This window comes from Molothrus ater, chromosome 22 (assembly GCF_012460135.2).
Source record: "Molothrus ater isolate BHLD 08-10-18 breed brown headed cowbird chromosome 22, BPBGC_Mater_1.1, whole genome shotgun sequence".
NCBI lineage: Eukaryota > Metazoa > Chordata > Aves > Passeriformes > Icteridae > Molothrus > Molothrus ater.
The window spans coordinates 2,545,214-2,568,381 of NC_050499.2; the positions used below are offsets into that span (position 1 = coordinate 2,545,214).

At 54.5% G+C, this 23,168-nt stretch overlaps 1 protein-coding gene and 1 long non-coding RNA gene across 3 annotated transcripts; one reads left to right on the plus strand and one right to left on the minus strand.

Annotated features, from left to right (window-relative positions):
• Positions 1–5,589: 5,589 nt before the first annotated feature.
• On the minus strand, positions 5,590–9,430 carry LOC118695796 (uncharacterized). 2 transcript variants are annotated; one of them, XR_004981587.1, is made up of 3 exons: positions 9,191–9,430; positions 6,734–6,970; positions 5,590–6,110 (listed from the first exon to the last, which is right to left on the minus strand). It is a non-coding gene; the product is annotated as an uncharacterized LOC118695796 (long non-coding RNA). The 2 variants fall into 2 exon arrangements; XR_008508773.1 differs by having other exon boundaries at positions 9,056–9,430.
• Positions 8,673–22,707, plus strand: ADAMTS15 (ADAM metallopeptidase with thrombospondin type 1 motif 15). The gene is made up of 8 exons (XM_036397571.2): positions 8,673–9,838; positions 13,998–14,130; positions 15,121–15,288; positions 15,692–15,975; positions 17,246–17,423; positions 17,515–17,696; positions 18,276–18,451; positions 19,723–22,707. The coding sequence occupies exons 1-8, from the start codon at positions 8,945–8,947 to the stop codon at positions 20,501–20,503; spliced, it is 2,796 nt and encodes a 931-aa protein (XP_036253464.1). The 5' UTR covers positions 8,673–8,944; the 3' UTR covers positions 20,504–22,707.
• The last annotated feature ends 461 nt before the right edge of the window (positions 22,708–23,168 follow it).

The window sequence follows — 23,168 nt, forward strand, 5'->3', positions numbered from 1 at the left end:
AAGGGAAATCACTACGTATATATTACTCCTTCTTTCCTCTTAAGCCCTCCTTCTCCATTAGTTCATGAAATTCCTGGCCTCTAGAGCGCCCTTTGTGCGGCACTGGAACATCCTGGGACGTCCTTGCAGCAGTTTGGGGGTGGTGGATCCATCCTGGGCTCCTTTAGCCTTGCTGTGTGTACCAGCCCAAGGACCAGCTCCTCCATACTTGATTTTTTTCACCCCTCAGCCTCATCTGAAAAAGAATGGAAAAAGCCAAGCAGCGTTTGGCACCTCAGGATTCCTGGGAAACCAGAGTCTGGTCAGTGCTGAGTGATGAGGAGTGGGGTTAGGGCTGCTCTCCCTTTACTCCAGGATGTATTTACATCCCCCTCTCTGTTATTATCTCCTCTTAAAAGCCACATCCCAACCTATAGTAAACACACAGCCCTGGCTCAAACAGCAGCTGCCCTGGGGCCACGGCTCTGCTCACTCCTTTTTAAGGCGTGGGGGTTGCGAGCCTAGCAGAGGGGGAAATAATAATGAAAACAAATTTTGGATGCTTGTGGTGGACAGTGACACAGGTGTGGAAGGGGACACTTAAAATCCAGTTGTTGGGTGGCCAGAGAACTGCAGGAAGGGAGGAAAGCAAGCCCAGGTCCAGTGGAGTTTGGTCTGGGATGTGTCTCCATATCTAATGGGGTCCTTCCAAACCCAGAGCCTTGGCTGGTCTCGGCAGCCCCCTCCTCTCCTGGCAGGGAGCTCAGCCTGCAGCTGGAGCTGCTTCTTTCCACTGACTCGGGTGGGTTTTCCTCCCTCTCCAGCTTCACCGAGCTAGGCACAGTTTGTGTTCTAACACCAGCAGGAAAGCACAGAGCCAGGACCAGAAGCCAAAAGTGAGCCCTGACTGTGCCTGCTCCAACCCCAAACCCCTCGGAAGGTGCCAACGCCTCCAGGGCTCTCCCTTCCCGCGGGAGGGGAGGCTCTGCCCCTGCTCTGAACTGGGCCAGGTAAGGCTGCAGGCAACAGGATGTCATTTATTGCCGGCTTTCCGCTCCCGGAGCTGCATCTTTGATCTGGGAGGACGCGCTTGCATCTTAGCTCCGAGGCACCGCTGCTTTTCATTAGCGGCTCGCCCTGCAAACAGTAGCTGGAATTTCTTGTAGCCTCGCCGGGCTCGTTACGAACCAGCCCAAAAAAGAAAGAGCTGGGAAAGAGCAAAACCTCACCTGGCTGCCGCTCAGCATCCTCTCCCAGCAAACGGTGAGGAGCCTCAAGACTTTTTGGGGTTCCTGCTTCTTCACCCCTCACCAAAGCTCGCCCTCCGCTCGCGTTTCCTGGGGCTGCCCGAGCATGTGAAAGCCATTAACTGCTCAGCCTCGGGGCTTTAGAGACCCTTTTGATCAAACGGCCTGGAAAGCTCTGCCCCGCTCCCCCTGCGTGTCCCCAGCCCTGCAGGGTCCCTCCTGTCCCCTCCCGGGGCTGCTCCTGCCCAGCACGCAGCTCCCAGGATTTTGGGAGGCATTTCTGGCTCCCAGGGTGAGACCCGTGCTGCGTTTGCTGCTCCCACTCTGCAGCAGCAAAATTGCCGCTGTCAGGAAAATTAATTTACAAACACCAGAGGTTTATGTCCAAAAAGGAGACAGAGGAGTCCTTTTACTTTATTCCAATAAAGGGAGAGGCCATGGGGCATTCCCCTGGGATCTCTCAAATTTTTGAGGATGCAGCCTCCTTTTTATCCCAATTTCCCGGCCATATTTCCCTTCTCTCTTTCCCCATTTTTGAGGTACTTGAGAGACTCAGACTTCCTGGAATGCGTGATCCCAAAGATTCCCCTCTAATGTATAATCCTCCCTTTTAATTCTTAATTCTTGCAGAATTTAGTTCCCCCCCCCCCCCGCCCTTGTTTCTTTCATCTTTCAATGTCTAATTTCATTTATCAGCAAACCTAAAGTTTATTTGTAAAGGCAAATGTCTTTTTGCATTCATCAATCAGTGGAATCCTTCCCATTGTTTCTTTTATCTCCTCCAACCCCAAACTCCAATGACCCTACCTAGACCCAGCTGGGTTTCTTCCTCCAAGAAAATGTTATTTCATTTTATTTCCTGGAAAGCTGACTAACAATGCACTCTGACCCATCCTCAGTCCCTGGAGAGGATCTTCCTTCCTGCCCAGGTGATGGGGAGTTGGGAGAGCACAGCCTGAACTTTTGGGTGGGAAGCCTCTGATATACCAAGATTTTAGCCCAAATCAACTGCTTGAGTGGCAGTTTCCCTTGCCTTACCCACCTTTCTGCTCTATCTTTGGCCTAAAATTCTCAGATGCTCTATTTAAAACAATTTCTTTAGTGAACTGGAGTATCCAAGTGCTAGTTTTATCTACCAGCAGACCCACAGCTTGTTTGTAAAGATAAATCTGCTATTCCTCCCACTGCTTTTTGCGGGAGTTTGTGATGCTTTGCTGTCCCCTCCTTGCTCTGCAAACGAGTTCACATCCAAATTTGCAGCTCCAGGCTGAGTTTTAGTTGTCCTTTTTGCCCTCAGCGCAGAGAAAACACTTAGGATAATGATTTGAGCTGCTAATGAAGCAGCTCCAATGCCCAAAATTGAGGCCGCTAGATGTCAGTGCTGCCCTACGCTGCGGTGGGAAACCCTAAATCCAGCAACCCTAAATCCGCCCTGGGAATTTCTGGGAAAGTGGAACTGAAGGGGTCCTGCAGCTCAAACCCCACCCCACAGCAAAAGGAACATTTCCAGTAGTTTTCATTTAAAGTGATCAGGTGGGTGGGAATGCCTACCAGAAAAGCAGCTGGGCTTTAAATCAGAGTCCTGGCCAGCGTCCTGCCAAGGTACCTTCAGAGAAACCATCCTGGCTGTGGAGGTTGGTGAGGGGGCTCAGGGAAATGGTTGTTCCTGTGAAAAGGGGGAGATTTGGGCTTGTTTTGGTGCCAAGGAGTGAATGAAGAAGCGAAATGTGCCACTGAATCTGTGGTCGGTGCCTCGCCCTCCCCTCCCACCATGGCCGCAGCCACGAGAGGGCCCTCCTGCCTTAAAAGTGCTGGTGATTTAGGGTTTGGTGCCTCAAAACTCTGGATACCCCATTGAAAAAGGGTTTTCCTTTCCCTTTGAGCTGTATTTGAATGCAGCAGCTCGTCCCTGGAGATGATTTAGCATCTAATGGTTTGTTAGGGTTGGCTGCTGTGAGAGTGATGCTGGGCAAATGGTAACTCTCCTGGATCCCCTAAATGTGGGAAAAGAAGATTTTTAGGAGTCAGAGAAGGGCAGGGACAGCCAGGCTGGGCCTTGGTTCATCAGCTGATGCTGCTGCCTCTGAGATTTGGTGCCCTTGGTGCTGGGCACATCAAAGCCATGGCTGTGATTTGATACAATTTGTAGGAATTCAATTTCTAATTTCTAAACCATCTTTAGATTTTTCCATCTAATTTTCTCTGTTTTCTGTATTTATTCTCTATTTTTATTTGCATTTTGATTTGTAATGCCATCATCCATTGCCTTCATTCCATTTCATACCTGGATTTCCAGAGCAAGGATGTGGCACTAGAGGTCAGCCTTGCCTCAGGATGGGTTTGCAGCTCCACTTGTGTCCAGGTAAGGGAACAGGTTTATGGCTGTCCAAAATCAAGGGCTAAATCCTGTTCCCAGCATTGCAACCTCCTCCCTGGAGAGCTGCTTCTCTATTTCTATGTCTGGGTCTTGGGGCCTCCAAGGTGTCCTGAGAGCAGAACATCAGTGAGAAGATCAGTGAGAAGATCCTGGAGCTGCTTCATTAGCAGCTCAAATCATTGTCCCAAGTGTTTTCTCTGCCCTGAGGGTAAAAAGGAATAATTAAAACTCAGCCTGGAGCTGCAAATTTGGATATGAACCCGTTTGCAAAGCAAGGAGGGGACAGCAAAGCCCCCCAGTCTCATCCTTCCTGAGACTCCAAAGTTGTGTCTGCTCTGGGGTCAAAACCCTCTAAAACCCTCCAAGCCTGCTGCAGGGCTGCTTTTCCTATGAAACAGCCCATAAATTCTGTAAATAAATATGGCATGTTAGAATGAAAATACTCTTTTGTACAAAAAATAATAATCAATACAGTCTCCCCTCCTCTCTATTCCAGTCTCACAGGGTTTGTGGGTTGATGAAAATGGCTGAACTTTGTAATGGTTTTGCTGAGTGAGAGCTGCCTTGTGGAATCTCTGTCCCCCCAGGTTTATTCCAGGTGTGGATCATTCCTGTGACCCCTCAGGCTTGCCCAGCCCTGCAGCCTCACCTGGGACAGCTCAGTGCCTTTGTGCACCCCTGGTGTCCCTGTCCCTGACAGCAGCATCCCAGAGAGGGAATCCAAAATGGCCAAAAAGGAGACAGAGGAGTCCCTTTTGACTTTATACAAATAAAGGGAGAGGCTATGGGGCATTCCCTGGGGTTTCTCAAATTTTTGGAGGACGCAGCCTCCTCCATCCCATCCTGGGAACAGGATAGAGCTGCCCAGGTGGGAACAGCATCCCAGAGAGGGAATCCATGGATGGATGGAGCTGCCCAGGTGGGAACAGTGCAGTGCTGAGTGCTGGGCCACCAATCTCTGCAGGTGAGCGGGAGCTCGTGGTGCTGGGTTTGGGATGGGTGGCACTGGCATCTGGCTCTTCTGAATTCCCATGTTCTGTTTGAAAACACCATGGAAAAACCACTGTCTCTCTTCCTCAAACAGGAGAAAGCCTAAATGCTGAGGGGAGTGAGGAGAGGGGATTTTAGATGTTTTCAGAGGGAATGGAAAGCCTTAAATGCTGAGGGGAGTGAGGAGAAGGGGGATTTTAGATGTTTTCAGAGGGAATGGACTATCAGCATCCCCAGGACCTGCAGTACTAGCTGGAAATTGCCTAAAACCAGGAATTACATTGGTTTTTTTCAACATACCATGATATCCCCATTGGGAACCCTCCCAGATTGCAGAGGTGACATTTTGTGTCAGGACGTTGTGAGAGGGCAGAGGGGTGAACAAGGCTCAGGGATCCTTCTCCTGTGTCTCTTGTGTCTCCTGTGCACAGGAGGAGCAGGCTGCTCTGGTTTATTCTGTGGGACACAGAGATGCTGCTGGAACACCTTTAGAGCACAGATCCTCTCCTCCCACCATCCCAGGAGGAGCACCCTGCCCACCTCCTGTCCTGTCAGCCAGGCAGAATAAAGCTAATTAAATCCAGCATCTCCCTGCCCCAAGCGTGGGGCAGGTTTTAGGTCACTGACTCCTCCACATGCTCAGGTTTTTCAGTATCTCACCCTCAATGACCCTGCCTAGACCCAGCTGGGTTTTTTTTTTCTCCAAGAAAATGTTATTTAATTTTATTTCCTGGAAAGCTGACTAACAATGCACTCTGACCCATCCTCAGTCCCTGGAGAGGATCTTCCTTCCTGCCCAGGTGATGGGGAGTTGGGAGAGCACAGCCTGAACTTTTGGGTGAGAAGCCTCTGATATACCAAGATTTTAGCCCAAATCAACTGCTTGAGTGGCAGTTTCCCCTGCCTTACCCACCTTTCTGCTCTATCTTTGGCCTAAAATTCTCAGATGCTCTATTTAAAACAATTTCTTTGGTGAACTGGAACATCCAAGAGATATGTGAGGTTTAAGCTGGTTATTTTTTGCTCTTTTTGTGTTTTAAAATGAATAAATTTGCATCACGGTGATGAATAAATGAAACAAAATAACTTGGTGCTTCCTGGAGATGTTTGGGATGAAGGAAGAGGAAGGTGGGAGAAGGAAAATCCACACTGCAGACCAGCTCACACTGATATTTCAAGATCAGAGTGAGCAATGGCTTAAGCTTGAGCGAGATAGGCTTTACCTTAAAATGGTTTCTAGACAAAAATCAAAGTAGAAGCAGAATCCACCTTACATCCCTTGGTACATTTCATTATCTGCAGCTGCTCAGAATGTTCCAAAGGCATCTTCCACCTCCATTCCCTGCTTTCTGTGTGCTCTCCCTCAAGGCACACACCTTCATCCCAAATCCATCCAGCCCAGATGCACTGCAGGGGTGAGGAGCAGCCAGCCTGGAAAGGCAGGGAGTGACCCCAAGGTGTCACCTGGACCAGCTCCTGCCTTCAGGTGTGGGCTTCAAGCAGCTGCTGGCTTGTCCCTGGAGAGAAAAATCACATCATGTCCTCGAGCAAGAGGAAAACTGAAATTAAAATGTGCCTCCTTCTTTTATGGAGTGCTCTGAAACATTCCTGCACCTGCTGGAAAGGGTGAGCAGTGTGTGTGCTCCTGTGCTCCACAGCTTCTCTGCTCACCTGGGCAGGGAAGTGATGGTTTGGGTTAGGGTTTGGTTTTGGGTTTAGGTCTGGGTTTGGGTTTAGGTTTGGGTTAGGGTTTGGGTTAGGTTTATGGTTATGGTTAGGGTTAGGGTTAGGTTTTGGGATTGGGTTTGGATTTCCATTTGGGTTAGGGTTAGCATTTGGTTTCGGGTTTGAGTTTGGGTTAGTGTCAGGGTTTGGGTCAGGGTTAGGGTCAGGGTTACAGTTTGGGTCTGGGTTAGGCTTTGGGAAGTGCTGCTGCAGGGAAGTGATGGTTTGGTTTGCAAAGCCTTGGGGTAGGTGATTCCCAGCTGTTCAATTTGATGGCTGATGAGGCTGGGATGAAGATCCAGCTGGTCCATCCCTGTTTTCCAGCCCATGGCACACCCCAGCATCACAGGACACAGCCAGTGCCCTGCCTGGAGGTTCGAGAAGGTCTCAGCCCAGGCACAGCCAAACCACTCACATGTTCTGCCTGCCTTTCCCCAGCAGGAGGCAATCAGATGTTCTCCAGGCTGGAGATAAAGCTCCTGCCAGCTTGGTTTGACTCATCCTCCTGATGAGAGCTCCCAGATGGAGGGGCTGGAGCTCAGGGGCAGCACTGACCAACTCTGGCTTGAGGACCTCCAGGCTGAGGGAGCTGGTGGGAGCTTTAGGATCCTATGGCATTGTGGATGCTGCTGTGGTCTTTGGAGAAACCATCCTGCAGAGCAGAGCAAGGCTGTGGGAAGGAGAAATTCCCTCCTGACACCTCAAGATACTCAAGACTGTGCCCCTCTTCCCTTGCTCCTCCACTCCCTGGGCTGCCCGTTACCAACACCCCTGGGCACGTTGCGCTTTGGCCAGCAGACAAAACCCTGACTGCCTCAGCCCAGTGCAGTCAGATGGTTGTTTTGGGTCACAAGTTCAGCTGGAAGGCACACGACTGAGCAAACCACAGCACGGGGATGCACTGACAGCAAAACGAGCTGGGCTGGGCTGTGGGCTGTGGGCCCTGTGCCTTAGGCAATAACTTTGGATCCTGTTTCATACATGCACACATTCTTCAGCTGTGCTTGCATTTCATAGGGTTTCAGCCTTTGTTGAAATCACATCAAAGCAGTTTGTCCATGAGAGGCCTCAATTTCATCACCAAACCAAACCAAACCAAACCAAACCATGGTGCTTATGGTGCTGATAAATCTGTCCCTCAGCTACAGGTTATTGCTGAGGACTCTTCTCTGCTCTCCAAAAATCCCATCCACAGCGAGATCTTCCCACCTGCCAGGAGCATTACCTGCCCCAGCACCCTGATCTGTTCTGCTGATTTGGTGGGTGTGGGCAGTCCCATGTACCCCACACAGGGCTGTCCTGCAGTCAGAGGAGGGGATATTGCAGATGGTAACACGTATGGAGTGTGTTTTGGTGCTCAGGGATGAAGGGAGGCTGAGCTCAGAAGTGGAAATTGCCTTTGCCCCCAGCTGAATGAGGGTGGGGTGGGTGGAGAGGGGTGCCCTGGAAGGGATCCCTGAGTGTGACTGCAGGAGTTGTTGGGGCTGTGTGACACTGGGGTGGCAGGTCTGGAGGTGCATGGAGGGGCACAGATCTCGGTGCTAGACACCCCTGGGCTGTGGAAAACATTGATCTTCCTGGATAAATCTGGGAGCTAAGCCCTCAGCTGTCAAATAGCGGGCTCCCCACTGCACTGAACTGTCCCAAATACCAGCACGGAGCAGAGGATGGAGGGCTGGAATAGTTGACCTTTAAAGGTCCTTTCCAACCCAAACTGTTCCATGACTCAATTATTCTATGACCTTTTATCTTCCCTGCACACCCTTGTGCACACCAGAGGCCCCATCCCTGTGGGGTCACAAAGCTCCATCCCTTCACTTAGAGCAGGGTTCAGAAAAACTGGAGAGTGGCAGGAGAGAGCCTGGCAGGTGGGAACATCCCTGGGGAATGCAGAGTTTCCCTCTTTGCTGCAGGAATAAAAGAGAAGAGGGTCTCCTTCCACTCCATCCCATGCAACACCCCAATCCTATCCTGTCCCACGCCCCCATCCCACCTCATTCCATTCCCATCCCATCCTGTCCTATCCCACCTGTTATCCTGTCCCATCTTACCTCACTTCATCCCATCCCACCCCACCCTTTATTCCATCCTGCTCCAACCCCAGCATCCCATTCCACCCCACACAATCCTGCTCCAACCCCAGCATCCCATTCCACCCCACACAATCCTATCCCACTCCTCAGTTCCGCTCATCCCACCCCGTCTCAAACCCACATCCCACCCCATCCCACCCCATCCCACCCCACCGTTCCATCCCCTGCCGTCCTCCCGCCGGTGCCGCGCCCCCGCCCCGCTCCGCCCCGGGGAGGCGGCGGCAGCCCCGGGCGGAGCGCGGTTCTCTCCCGGCTCCGCTCGGCTCCTCCGCCGGCCCCGCTCGGCCCCGCTCGGCCCCGGCCCCCGCCCCGGAGTGGCTGCGGCGGGGCCAAGCCGCGCCCCGCTCCGCCGCTATAAGAGCGCGGTGCGCCCCGCAAAGCAGGTACCGGCGGGGCCGCTCCGCTCCTCCAGCCTCCGCGGGTCCAGGAGGAGGAGGAGGAGGAGGGAGGGAGGAAGGGGGGGGCCGGGTGCTGCTTTCTCCCCCCCGCGCCTCCCCCGAACCCCGATGCGGCCGGCCTGAGCAGCCGGGACGATGCTGCCGCTGCTGCCGCTGCTGCTGCTGAGCGCGGGGGCTGCCCCGGAGCCCGACTCGGCGCTGGTCACCCCGCTGCGCCTGGACCCCGACATCAACGGGCCCGCTTACTTCAGGGGGGGCCCTGCCGAGCCCCCGCGCGGGGGGCAGGCGGTGGTGATCCAGCTCTCGGCTTTCGGGGAGGATTTCTACCTCCACCTCTCCCCCGACGCCCGCTTCATCGCGCCCGCCTTCGCCGCGCACTACCTGGGGGCGGCCGCCCGCCCGCTGCCCGCTCTCCGCCACTGCTTCTACTCGGGGGATGTCAACGCCGACCGCGAGTCCTTCGCCGCCCTCAGCCTTTGCGGGGGGCTCCGGGGGGCTTTCGGCTACCGGGGAGCCGAGTACCTGATCAGCCCGCTGGCGGGGGGCGCGCCCGGGGGGCTCCACCGCCTGCAGCGCCGCAGCCCCGGCCGCCCCGTCGGGGCCGGAGCATCCCGGTGCGCCGTGGGCTCCGGGCTCACCCCCGGCGTGCTGCAGGCGCTCGACAAGTACCGGGGGCGTGCGGGGGGGAAAGGCGGCCGCGCCAAGCGCTTCGCCTCGGTCCCGCGCTACGTGGAGACCTTGGTGGTGGCCGACGAGTCGATGGTGAAGTTCCACGGGGATGACCTGCAGCACTACCTGCTCACCCTGATGGCCACGGCCGCCCGCCTCTACAAGCACCCCAGCATCCGTAACCCCATCCAGATCTCCGTGGTCAAGTTCCTCCTGATCGGGCAGGATGACAAGGGGCCCAAAGTCACCAGCAACGCCGCCCTCACCCTCCGCAACTTCTGCGCCTGGCAGAAGAAGTGGAACAAGGTCAGCGACAAGCACCCCGAGTACTGGGACACCGCCATCCTCTTCACCAAGCAGGTGGGTGCAGGGGGGGCCCGGGGAGCTGCTCCCCCCTGGCACAGAGCCCTGCACTGGGCTGAGGTGTTCTGCCTCCTGTGTGCATGACGGGGGGACGGGGAGGTTGTGCCTGTGCCTGATCCTCTTTCCCAGGGAACCTCCACTCTCAGATGCTGGGTGGGGGGACCAGAGGCATGGAGCAAGCAGACTTGGGCCAGCCCTTGCTGTCCCCTGGGCAGGTTTTGGCTAGCAGCCTGGAAAAATCCCTGCCATGGGGTGAGTGAGGCTGGGAGGTGTCCAAAGGCAGGATGCCCCATGGGCAGAAACCTGCTGCTCTCTCTCCTGCCTCCATGCAGGAGCTTGGCAGCGAGTGCCCTGAGGCTCTGAGTGCGCCCTGAAATGAGAGGTCTGAGCCCAGAAGAGGAGGAGCATGGTCCTGTTCCCCCTCCCCAGCTGGGAAGAGCTCACAGTGCCACCTGCCAAGAAAAAACCTCTCCCTGCTTCCTCTGACTCATGCGTGAGGTTCTCCTGAGAACCTGGACCTCTCCTCAGCACTGGCTGCGCTGCATGGACCCGGTTCAGGGCTGGAAGTGAAGCACCAGAGATCAGCCAGCACTACAGCCCTCGAGTGGGGGAGAGCAGAGAGCCACTGCCCCCAGTGCCTGGCTGCATCCCTGTGGTGGGAGAGAGGCCTGGAGCTGCCTTTGGCGTGGCTCCGTGGTGATGTGGCGTGTGGGATGAGCTCTGCATCCTCCCACCCCCACAAACTGGGTGACACCAAAGCTCCCACAGCCTCTCCCCATTGTTCCTCCCTCCCTGTAGTCCTGTCTCAGTGTGGACATCAGTCCAGTGCCTACATCCCAAAATCCCTGATGGGATGGGAGGAGGATGAACCCAGCTTGGAGGGGTCAGTCACGTCTTATCTTGGCTGCAGCAGGATTTGGCAGAAAAGGCTCCTTGCATTTTCTCCTTCCACTGTCCCTGCCCAGATGTTTTTGGATTAGGGACAGGTGAGGAACTCCCCTCAGCAGCAGGGAGACCATTCCCAAAACATTTTTCCAGGTCAAGCACTTGTGGTGGGTGGGAAGGATACAGCATCCAGCTCAGTTCAGCTGTCCCTAGCCTGGGCTCAGCAAGGGCTGACAATGGCCTGGAGCCATCGATGCTGTGCAGGACGTGTAGGATCTTGTCCTGTGTGTCTTCTTGTCCTCCCCACCCTGGGCCAGCTGTAAATCCTCTGGGAGCACAGGCAGGATGGAAGGCCAGGCTGCTGGAGCAGCTCACAGAGGAGGACACTGCTGACACCTCTGCAGGGAGGAGGCAGCTCCACCTCTGGTGGAAGCCCCGTGAGGTCACTGGAGCTGCACGTGGGACAGAGCCGGTCCCAGCCTTTCAAAAGATGTGGATCACGTCTGGGCTGCATTTTTTACACATTGCTAAACCATCCATTCCTGAAATCCCAAAGCAAGCTCAATGCAAAGGCACACGGTCAGGGAGACATCTGCCTTCCTTGAGTGCATCCATCTGTGGTCCCCTGACATCCCAAAGCTTATCTTCCTGCCAAAAAGCTGTTACATAAGCCCCCGACTTAAATTTCACCTCCAGGCTGGTTGATAGGCAGTTTTCACTGTGATGATGAGCTGCTGACGAATGGGGCTCTGTTTTACTGCTTGGATTTGCTCCCTTCCAACACTGAATGATGGATTTGCCTTTGGGAAGCTCAGTCCTGATCAGCTGGTGGGAATCTGCAGATTCCCTTCCTACCTGAGCCACTGCTTATTGGAGGGTCCTGCAGAGCATCCAGCCTTCAGCTGCTCTCCTGGAAATATCTCTGCACACCATGGCAAGGGGCTTGTCCATCCTTCCCACCCCTCCTGGACCCTCACAGGGACCCCCCTGTCTGCACATCTTTGCTTTGCTGTAAAACCAAAGGGAAGTTGCATGAAGGAAGATCTGGCTGCAGCCTAGCACCTGGGAGAATTTGGAAAATGCAGCTCAAGCCTCAGCTTTTTGGAGCTGCTTTGGATGCACACAGGAAGCCTCTGTGGCAGGGAGAGTGCTTGTGATTCTGAGCAGGTGAATTAATGCACAAGGATCCCCCTGACTGACCTGTGGAACGTCTTGAGAAGTTCACAAGGGATGATGAGAAGCCTTGGGAGGTTCCCATGCAGGAAGGTCAGGCTGTCAGAGTGCTGATGCACTGAGCAGGTTGCCTGCAGCCCCTTGGAGGACCAAGGGTCTTCCCTGTACCTGTGCCAGCAGAGGGGACACCAGTGACAGAGAGCAAAGGCAGAGCTGGCTCCTTGCACGGTGCTTTCCACCCTAAACCTCTTCCATTTCTCTCTGCTCCCCTCCTGAGCAGCCTCAACGCTGGCAAGGCTGCAGGAGGCGTTCAGGTGGGGGATCAGGACCTGTCATTAAGGTCAGAGATGCTGCCTGGCATGGCCAGGCTGTCCTGAGGAGGCTGTGGTGAGCAGTGAGGGAAAAGCCCCCAGAGAGCTGCTGGTGGTGAATCCCAGCGAGGCTCAGAGCGAGAAGTGGGTCAGTGTGTCAGTGCAGGTGTTGGGCTGGGAGCCAGAGCTCGCTGTGCTGGCGAGGAAAGAACTCTTCAAAGAGCACTGAGAGCTCTTCAAAGAGCACTGAGCAGGGTGCTGTGAGCTGTGAAGCTGGGACATTCCTCCCCATGCCCCATCCTCGCCCCCAAACCCCAGTGCTGGTCCGAGCAGGGGCTCCTGGGCAAGCTGCAGCCCTGGGCTGGCTCAGGGTGGTGATGCCACTGGGTCTTGGTGGTGTTTTGGGACTGGGACTCTGCCCCTGGGCTTGCCAGCACCATTAATCAACCTGTGCCCAGCAGTGGTGGCACTGCCAGGGCAAGGTGGGGCTGCCACCTCTTCTCCTGGGATCAGGGATGCAGCAGGGCCCCAGCTGGGCAGGAAAGTTGCAGAGCAAAGTGCTGAACTCAGTTGTGTGATGGGGTTTTCCACCACCAGAGCAGACCCAGACGTTTCTTCACGTCACCTCTCTGGAGATGCCGGTCCTGCCTGTGCCTCCACACTCGTGGCCCCAGGTCTCCTGTTAAAGCCATCTCAGCCCTGGCTGGGGCTCTCTGAAGTCATCAGGGCTGTGATTTACCCACGGCTGAACCTGCCTGTGCGGGAATGCCTGCAGCTTGGAAACCTTGCTGGAAATATTGGCAGAGCAGCTCCTGCAGGATTTTGAGCAACCCAGGCGCTTTGGCTGGGCGAGTGCTGAGCATGAATCACACTTATTTATAGCAGGGGAGCGCCCAGAGAGTCCCTTGCTTTTCTTTTCATGTGGAAACAGCCCTGTGCCCGCTGCATGGCCTCCCTGGCAGCTCTGGGGCAGCACCCAGGGAGGGGAGGATGCTCCAGCCCTCCCAAACCCAAACCACACCCAGCAGGGGAAGGGAGCACCTGGGACAAGGTTACTGCCAGGCTGCAGCATCAGTGTGCCTAAAATGGACTTTTCTTAGCAGGAGCACCTGGGGAAGGGCTGATCTGCCCACGATGAGACCCTTCCCAGCCTCTCTCCTGGCAACATCTATGTAGGATGTGGCTGTCCTCAGTTTGGGGGTGGAAGCCTGGGCTGGTTCCTTCTGGGCTGGTTCATCTCTTTATCAGCTGGGCTTGGTTGCTCCTTGAAGGATGGCTGCAGAGTGTCTTAGAGAGGCAGGAGCACCTTCTTTAGCCTTGGAAACCTCTGGACCTGGTCCAGGGCTTTCTTTTTTCTTGGAAGAAGCTGAGAAATGAGATTGAGAAGTGGCTCAGCCCTGAGTCCAAGGCCAGATGTGTTCCCATGCACTCACCTGGGTCTAGTCCTTGAGCTCACACTTAAGACCAAGGGAACCAGGCTGGCTCGTCTGTGACAAAACCAGCTCCACCCTGGCCAGAGCAGCTGTTTGGGTAGGAAAAGCTGTTGCTGAAGGCAAGGCAGGATGCTACACACATCCCTGGTGCTGGGGTTGAGTGCAAACACACCCTTGCAGCCTGGGCTGGGTCAGGATTGATGTTTCCTGCCTCTGTATCCCGGTGTGGTTTCCACACCTTTGGGCTTTCTTCTCATCAGGAGCTCCCCATGAGGGCCAGGGATGAGGTGGGAAAGGGGAACAGTGACACCTGTGCTGTCCCCAGGACTAACCCCTTCTCTCTGTGCCTGGCAGGACCTGTGTGGTGCCACCACCTGTGACACGCTGGGGATGGCAGACGTGGGCACCATGTGTGACCCCAAGCGCAGCTGCTCCGTCATCGAGGACGACGGGCTGCCCTCGGCCTTCACCACCGCCCACGAGCTGGGTAAGGCTCCAGCCCTCCTCTTCCTCTCAGCAGCAGTCCCAGGGCCTGCCAGGGTTCAGGAACTGCTCTGGTTTTGGCTTCTGGGAGATGAGACAACAGGTGGTGTCTGGTGAGGCAGAGTAGAAATTTTCTAGAGTAGAAATCTATTTTGATTTAAGTAGAATGTACATCTTTAAGTATGTAGCTTGCTGTGTAGTCTCACTGCAAAAGCCTAGACTCAAAGAAACTGCTTCAGTGAAAGACAGATAAAAGGAAAAGAGACAGAGAGTGATAGAGAGAGACAGAGACTGCTGGGAAAGCAAGTCAACTTGACCTAGAAATTCTTTCTGATAAAGAAGAACTAGCAGCAAATGTCACACAAAATTCATAAAAATGAATATGTATGAACTTATTGTGAAATTGTATACATATGTATTTGAGAAGGAGATAAAAAGAGACCTGAAGTTCCCAGAGGTACACATGTCATTTTAAGAAAATTATTCCCACATGCGCCCAGCGCTGTCATAAACACACCGGCTTTACAACTTCCACAAAAGTTGTGGAGTTTGTTTATCTCCATAAAACACTGGTGATAGGGAAACTCTGCCTTTCCTGCTGAGCCAGGTGGGAAAGGGCTGCTGAGGGAGCTGAAGGAGCTTTGCTCTCATGGTTGCTCCCACAGCTGGGTTTCCAGGATTCAGGAGTCCTGAAATAACAGGCAGAGGGCACACCTACCTCTGGGAGGGAGGAGACAGCGGGGCAAGTGCTGAACTCACCTGTCACCTTCTCTTCACTCTGTCCCTTGCCCTTCCTTTTCTGTGTGCTTTCCACGGGCATGAGGCATCTGGGGGAGAGCTGGAATGTTTGCTGGCTCTTCTGGGCTGTCCACAGCTGCAATCCTTGTGGGTCTGCCCCACTCCATGTCTCAGTCTCTGCTGAAAGAAGCTGGGGGGGTTCCTGCTCTTGTGCTGTGTTGGGTTATTCATGCTGCCTCCCTTATCCCACGCCCAGGCCATGTGTTCAACATGCCCCACGACAACGTGAAGGCCTGTGAGGAGGTCTTTGGCCGGCTGAAGACCAACCACATGATGTCCCCCACCCTCATCCAGATCGACCGTGCCAACCCCTGGTCAGCCTGCAGCGCTGCCATCATCACTGACTTCCTGGACAGCGGCCATGGTGAGCCCTGCTGTGCCCCTCACCCCCTGCCCGTGTCCCTGTCCCCTGGGAACAGGGTCCAGCCCTGCAGGTCCTTACTGGGAAAAGATGGTTGGCTGTAGAGCTCTTCCTCTTCTGGCTCTATGAACAAATTCAGAAGGAAATGGGAGGTTGGCAGCATTTCTGTAGTGTCCAGACCTCCTGTGTGTCCCCAGCAGTGACATCTGCACTCAGGCTGCTGGCACAGCTCCAAAGCATCACCAGGGGATGGAATCCTCTGTGTCTGGGATACAGCCAAGATCGAGGGCATCCCTGGGCTAGCTTTGGCCCAATCTCTCCCTCACATCCCTGCAGCAGGGCCTTCCCTCCCCACCCTGGTCCCTACAGCCCCCAGGAGCTGACAGACCCTCTCCCACCCCTGCAGGGGACTGTCTGCTGGACCAGCCTGCCAAACCCATCCCTCTGCCCGAGGACCTGCCGGGCACGAGCTACAGCCTGAACCAGCAGTGCGAGCTGGCCTTCGGGGTGGGCTCCAAGCCCTGCCCCTACATGCAGTACTGTGCCAAGCTGTGGTGCACGGGCAAGGCCCGGGGGCAGATCGTGTGCCAGACCCGGCACTTCCCCTGGGCCGACGGCACCGCCTGCGGCGACGGGCGCTTCTGCCTCAAGGGAGCCTGCGTGGAGAGGCACAACGTCAGCAAGTACAGGGTGAGTGCCAATGCTGGGAGCCCAAAACCAGCCCCAAAACAGGGCACTCAGTGAGTACAGGGTGAGTGCCAATGCTGGGAGCCCAAAACAGGCCATTCAGTGAGTACAGGGTGGGTCCCTGTGCTAGGAGACACAAAAACACCCTACAGGGTCACTCAGTGAGTACAGGGTGAGTGCCTGTGCTGGGAGCCCCAAAAGGACCCCACAGAGTCACTTTGAGCAGGTGCTGGCAGAGATATCCCCCATCTCCTGCTGGTGGAGACTCATAATGAGGATACTGATGTGGAAAGAGCAGGAGATCCCTTGGGGATCATGCATTTCTCAGGGAGTGAGGCTGCTGCTCTGCTCCAGCCAGACCCGGGCAAGTCTCACGGAATTTGCTGTGTTGGAAGGGACTCACAAGGATCATTGAGTCCAGCTCCTGGCCCTGCTCAGGACCATTCCCAAGAGTCACACCACACACCTGAGAGGATTGTCCAAATGCTTCTTGAGCTCTGTCAGGCTTGGGGCTGTGACCACTTTCCTGGGAGCCTGTTCAGTGCCCCAGCACCCTCTGGGGGAAGAACTTTTTCCTGATATCCAACCTAACCCTCCCCTGACACGACTTCAGACCACTCCCTTGGGTCCTCTCACTCACCACAGAGAAGAGATCAGAATGCACCCCTTGGATCCCCTCACCAGGAAGGTCCCCTCACCAGGAAGGTGACCTTATTGCTCTCTACAACTTCCTGAAGAGAGGCTGTAGACAGGTGGGGTTGGTCTCTTCCACCAGGCAGCACTGACAGAACCAGAGGACACAGTCTCAAGCTACATCAGGGAAAGTATAGGTTGGATATTAGGAAAAATTTTTTCAATGAAAGAATAATAAAGCACTGGAATGCTCTTCCCAGGGAGGTGGTAGAATCACCATCTCTGGATGTGTTTAAAAAAAGACTGGACATGGCACTTGGTGCTAGAGTCTAGTTGAGGTGTGAGGGCATAGGTTGGACTCGATGATCTTAGAGGTCTCTTCCAACCTCATTATTCTGTGATTCTGTGATTCTGTGATTCTGTGATTCTGTTTGTGGGTGGTTGGAGGTTTTCCTTGTGCAGGGATGGCTCCAGGTGTGGGGATGATGGGTGTGCAGCGGTTGGAGGTTTTCCTTGTGCAGGGATGGCTCCAGGTGTGGGGATGATGGGTGTGCAGCGGTTGGAGGTTTTCCTAGTGCAGGGATGGCTCCAGGTGTGGGGATGATGGGTGTGCAGCCCCTCAGGCTGTCCCTCCCTGCAGGTGGACGGCGGCTGGGCCAGGTGGGCGCCGTACGGGCCGTGCTCCCGGAGCTGCGGTGGCGGGGTGCAGCTGGCCCGGCGGGAGTGCAGCGACCCCGTGCCGGCCAACGGGGGCTCCTACTGCGAGGGCATCCGCGTCAAGTACCGCTCCTGCAACCTGGAGCCCTGCGCTGCTGCAGGTAAGGGCTGGGGCTCAGCCTGTAACCACCCCAGACAACCAAAGCTGGAGGTGCAGGCTGGTGCCCAACACCACCTCCCTACTGTTTTCAGTGCCAGGGAAGAGCTTCCGTGAGGAGCAGTGCGAGGCTTTCAATGGCTACAGTCACAGCACGAACCGCCTGACTGCCTCCGTCTCCTGGGTTCCCAAATACTCCGGTGTCTCGCCCCGGGATAAGTGCAAGCTCATCTGCCGGGCCAACGGCACTGGCTACTTCTATGTGCTGGCACCCAAGGTTGGTGAGAGACCCCCAGGGTCAGTGTCTGGATTGTGGGATGGCTCCAGTGCCCCTGGAGATAAATAGATTTTCCTTGTCTGGTGGGTAGATGGTGTTAGGGGAGGTGCCACCAGTCTGGTATGAATCAGGTTGGGGCTGGAGCTGGTCCATGGAGGGTCTTCCTCTGGAAGATGTCATTTTTACCTTTTGTAAATGTACCTCTGGCATATTCCTGTGGTTCTGGGATAGAGGATGATAGTTTGGGACTGAGGAAGCAACGGGCAGGGCAGGGTGGACATCCAGACATGGGACTGAGCGGGATGGTGTTTGCAGTGTCCCCTGTGCAGTTTGTTCCCTGCAATGGAAAGGATAGGAAATTCTCTAGATGGGAGCAGAAAAGAGATGTAGTCCCATCTATCTCTTCTCAGAGACCCCAAAATCCTGCCTGCAAAGCAGAACATGGGCAAAGAGTGACTTGGTGTCTGCTGACATCTCCTCAGGACCTGTCAGATGGATTGGGGTGGGATGGGCACAGCTGCGATGCCTCGGGAGATGTCAGAGGGAAATGCAGCAGCTTGTTCTTCTCACCTGGTTTAGGTTGTGGATGGCACCCCTTGCTCCCCGGACTCCACCTCGGTCTGTGTCCAGGGCAAATGCATCAAGGCAGGCTGTGATGGGAAACTGGGCTCCAAGAAGAAGTTTGACAAATGCAGTGTCTGTGGAGGAGACAACAAGAGCTGCAAGAAGGTCTCAGGCTTGTTCACCAAACCCATGTGAGTGTTTGAATATCATGTATGCTTCTCCAACTTCCAGCTCTGTGTTTTGGTGTGGGGGATGCAGGAAGGTTGTGGAGATGGTGATGGGATAAATCCATCCTGAGCCAAATCTGCTGGTGCACGTGCACATCACTGCACAGACACCTGGGCTGGCTCTGAAGGAGCAGCAGGACACATTTAATGTCCTGTTGACTTCTGCTGATGGAGTGCTGTTGAGCCAGAGGGGCTGAAGCATCTTCCTATAACTGGGTGACATCAGCCTAGACAAAACTCAATGCAGCAAGGAAATTCAAACTGATCCTCACAGGAAGAAGACAAACGTAGGGGTGGGAGGATCTCAGGGCTGGAGTAATTCCCCATGTCACAGATAGGAGCTGATTGACATTTCCCAAATGTTCTCCCTTTAGAGACATTTTGGGTACTTGTATCATTACTAATACTTTTATCTTTACGTGGTGGTTTCCCTCCCTGAGAAGCGTTTTTTCACAACAGAAGATTTCTATCTATATCATATTTGGAATAACATTGATTTGTGTAGCGTTTTCTTTTTCCTGCATCTTGGGCAAAGGTTCGGCACTTTCTCACTTTTCTCTGGTTCTGGACAGTTTTTCTTTCATGTGTCCATATCTTCTGCATCTGAGGTGTGGTCTGTGCATTGTGTCCTGTGCTGATGTCCTGCCCTAAAGTCTCCCCCTGCCCCAGCCTGCAGAGCAGGCTTTGCCCCCGGGCAAGGCAGTCCTGTCCAGATAGCTCAATCCCTCTTGGAGACAGAGTGTCCGAATACCCAGGCTGCTCGTAGCCGTGGCTACCTTAAGCAAGCTAAGTGGATTTTAGCTCTTTAGTGATTATCAGCTCTCTTATGATTTCAGCTCTTTGCTTGCTTGCTAAGGTGCTGGGAGGCCTGGGGGAGAAGCAGACAAGAGAGAGGAGAAGGAGAGGTCCTGGTGGTTCCACAGTGATAGGTTTATTGAGGGGTCTGTGAAGGGTTCCAGCCACGGCTTTTCTTCTCCTGAATGGGCTAAAAGAGCCTCTTTTTATAGGGTACAGAGGGATCCAAACTTGTCCAATAGTAGGGGTTAGGGGAAAGTGACCTATGGGGTTACAGAGATAAGCTGGGTTACAGAGATAAGCAGGTCTGAGCAGGGAAGAGAGGAGCTTATTTTGCTGTCTCATCATGACTCAGCAATTCCTACTGTTAAGTTTCAACCCTCCACAGGGTCTTGGACAATTCTGTGGGGTCTGCTACACTGCCCGCTCTTCCCTTTCAGGCACGGCTACAACTTCGTGGTGGTCATCCCCGCGGGTGCCTCCAACATCGACATCCGCCAGCGGGGCTACAAAGGCCTCGTCAGCGACGACAACTACCTGGCGCTGAAGAACGCGCAGGGCAAGTACCTGCTCAACGGCCACTTCATCGTCTCGGCCGTCGAGAGGGACCTGATGGTCAAGGGCAGCGTCCTGCGCTACAGCGGCACCGGCACCGCCGTCGAGAGCCTCCAGGCCTTCAAACCCATCCAGGAGCCCCTGACTCTAGAGGTGCTCTCCGTGGGAAAGATGACCCCTCCCCGTGTGCGCTACTCCTTCTACCTCCCCAAGGAGAGCAAGGAGGACAAGTCCTCCTACAAGAAGGAGGGCAAGACCCCGCCGGACCTCAACAACAGCGTGCTCAGCCTGTCCAACCGCCTGGATGGCGGGAGGCCGAGCTACAAGCGGCCCTCGTACAAGTGGGCGGTGGGTGGCTGGGAGGCGTGCTCTGTCACATGTGGTGATGGCTTGCAGAAGCGCTCCGTGGCTTGCCACGACTCCTACGGCCAGCCGGCCGCCGAGTGCGACGCCGCGCAGCGCCCCGCCGACGTCCGGCTCTGCGGGGAGCCCTGCCCAGCCTGGGAAGCTGGACCTTGGTCTTCCTGCTCCAAGAGCTGTGGTCGGGGTTTCAAGAGAAGGGCGTTGAAGTGCGTGGTGCCCAGCGGGCGCCTGCTGCCCCGGGAGAGTTGCAATTTTCGGAGGAAGCCGCAGGAGCTGGATTTCTGCACCTTGAGGCCATGCTGAGCAGGTCAAGGGGTGCCTGCGAGGAAGGGCGTGTGCCAGAGGTTGGGAGTGGGGGAGATGTCCATAGCACATAGCAAAAGGGGGAAAAATAAGGAAAAAAATGGGAACAAAAAGGGACCTGGGTGTGGGGATAGCCCTATGCACCTGGGAGAGAGGGCTTTTACCAGCCAGGTCGCTTGGAGACAGAGCGGGAATGAACATCTACCTCGAAGCCACTGGACGACACGGAAACCACCGGTGGAGGCTGGGAACTGGGGGGACAGATGGAAGCGAGGAGGATCATCCCTGCCTGTGACAGATCTGTGGTACAGGAAGGGAGATGCTCCTAAATTGCACAGATGAAGCATCCCCCCACCTTCCCAGGACCAACCCTACCTCCCTTCTCCCTGGACTCCCCCAACACTCATGCTAAACGGGACCAAAAGGATTTACCAATGCAACGACCACCGGTGCGATGAGGCACTGGGACTGATGCCTCCAGGGCTTGCTGGTGGGGACTTTGTTGTCCCAGCAGCATCCCCGGGCCAGGCTGGAAGGTGGTGGCTTTATTTTCATTCTCTCCTCGTGTTTATGACCTGACCAGTGTAAATTTTATGGTGCTTAACTCTGTATTTTTTTAACCTCCTTCCTCCCCTCCTGATGGATGTAAACCTTGCATAGCAGGGCTGGTGTTATTCCCAGGGGATCTCACCAGCCTGAGGTTTCCTATGGTGCTTTGGGATGGGGCTGTGTGAACATCTGGATGCTCCTTTACACCCTGGTCCACCTGAAGCTTTTCAGGGCTAAAAGGCATCACAGTGGACCTGAGGTTTGAGCTGTCATTCCAAAAAAGCAGCAAGCAGCTGTGCTGTAGTTCCACAGGGTCAGACACAGCCCCCCCAGCCACTGAGACTTTTCTTTGCTCTGGAAATGGTGCTCAATGCTCAATGGGACCAGTATGTCATGCCCAGACTTCCCACAGCCTCCATCCTTTAACCAGGCTGGGGTATTTTTCCTCTGTGTAAAGCCTCCCTGAGATATCCTGAGCTCTGTCAGAGCTGGGGTCACTTCCCTGGCATCCCTTTGGAGCTGAGGGAGAGGGAGACTAATTTGGGTCTTTGGCTTTCCTGAGGAAAAAGGGGCTCAGTGGGGTTCAGGCATGCAGGGAAAGAGGGACTGTCAGCCCTCTTGCTGCTGCAAAGCATCTACAAGCAGATTCCCCCTCCAGTTATTCTGGGCTTGTTCTGTGCCTCTGGGGTTATTCTGCACCTCTGACAGTTTTGTAGCATCGTGCCTGTTGTGGTCAGAGGCTGTTTTACCTCTCCCAAACCCCATTCATCATTGAGGTCTCTTGCTCAGATCAAATCATCAAGGCACCATTGAATTTTTTGCTTTGTCACTGATGCAGGTGCCTCTTAATCAACGAGCTGTGACTGTGAGCAAGCCAAAGCTTCTGGGTCAAGCTGTGCAGTCACTGGGGTCAGCAGAAAGGTATTGTAGGGATGAGACACAGATTTTGGGTAGGCAGAATATGCCATCTCAGCAAATAAAGGCTTGGAGCCTGCCATGCTTGTTGGAGGTCCAACAAGGAAACTCCGTTGCCCCTTGGGTGGCTCCAGAAGGTCTCCAGCTGTGGGCAAGGTGAGAATGACAAGAAATGGGACAGGTGGCACGAGAGTTCCCTTCTTCGATCTTTGCAGCAGCTCACAAGCTCCTTGTGACAATGTTTGTGGGCTCATCCTCCCTGGGGATCCTCCTAGAGGATCCATCTAATGCCTCTTTCAACGCAATCATGTTTTAGGTCTCCACGCTGCTCCACAGAGCCAGGAGCAGATGTTGTGGTTGCTCTGCACAGCAGGGAACGGGAGTTAATGTTCTTAGGAAATCCCTTCCAGGTCTCCATTCCCATGAACATACCACCCATTTTCCGGGGGTTTTCCTGCATATCTGAGCCCGCTGCACTTCCCTCTGGGGACAGAGCTCTGCGGAGCTGCCCTTTGGTGTCCTGCCATCCCACAGCTGCTTTCTAAGCCACTGAGAAATTGTCAGCCTGGTTGCTGAGGAGGGGAGGGATTCCTCGTGTGTGGTTCTTCTGCTGAGGGTGCAGCAGGAGGACGGAGATGCCGATGGTTCTGGCTGCTTTGTGTATACCATGTATACTGAACATCGATCTCTGCTGTTTGTGCGTCAGTAGCAAACCTGAAATAAATCTGTATTTAAAGTTACCCCCGGGGGACATGCTCCTGCAAGGGTTGTTTTGTTGGTGGCTGCAGGGTATTCTTCATGTTATTGTGAGCCTGACCCCTCTATAGTGTCAGCTCATTAACTAAAGAATAAAAGTGATCCTTTTTGGGCTTTCCTGAAAACAGAGGCCAGACAAAATTAAGGGAATAAAAAGCATTTCTATTTATTGAAGGGCCTTCAGGTACATTCAGGGCAGACAAAACCCACCCAAAAATGGACAATGGGGTCACGGGTTTCACACTTTTATAAGTTTGGTCCATTTACATATTGGGGGTGAATCTTCCAATTACAGCTTCAGCTGATGAAGTCATTGACCCCAAGTTTGCTGCCCCCAAGTCCCTTTTGTTCCCATCTCTGGGGCCTGAGGCAGTGAGGTGTCCTTGATTGCCAGGCCTGGAGAGGAATTGTTGTGTCTGCCCCAAATGGGGAAGCAGCAGCTCCC

What these genes read in the sequence shown, in the direction of transcription:
- ADAMTS15 (XM_036397571.2), top strand. Translation starts at nt 8,945, where the DNA reads ATGCTGCCGCTGCTGCCGCTGCTGCTGCTGAGCGCGGGGGCTGCCCCG. An exon ending in TCTATGTGCTGGCACCCAAG is followed by an intron (nt 17,697 to 18,275) that starts GTTGGTGAGAGA and finishes CACCTGGTTTAG; the next exon opens with GTTGTGGATGGCACCCCTTG. An exon ending in GGCTTGTTCACCAAACCCAT is followed by an intron (nt 18,452 to 19,722) that starts GTGAGTGTTTGA and finishes CTTCCCTTTCAG; the next exon opens with GCACGGCTACAACTTCGTGG.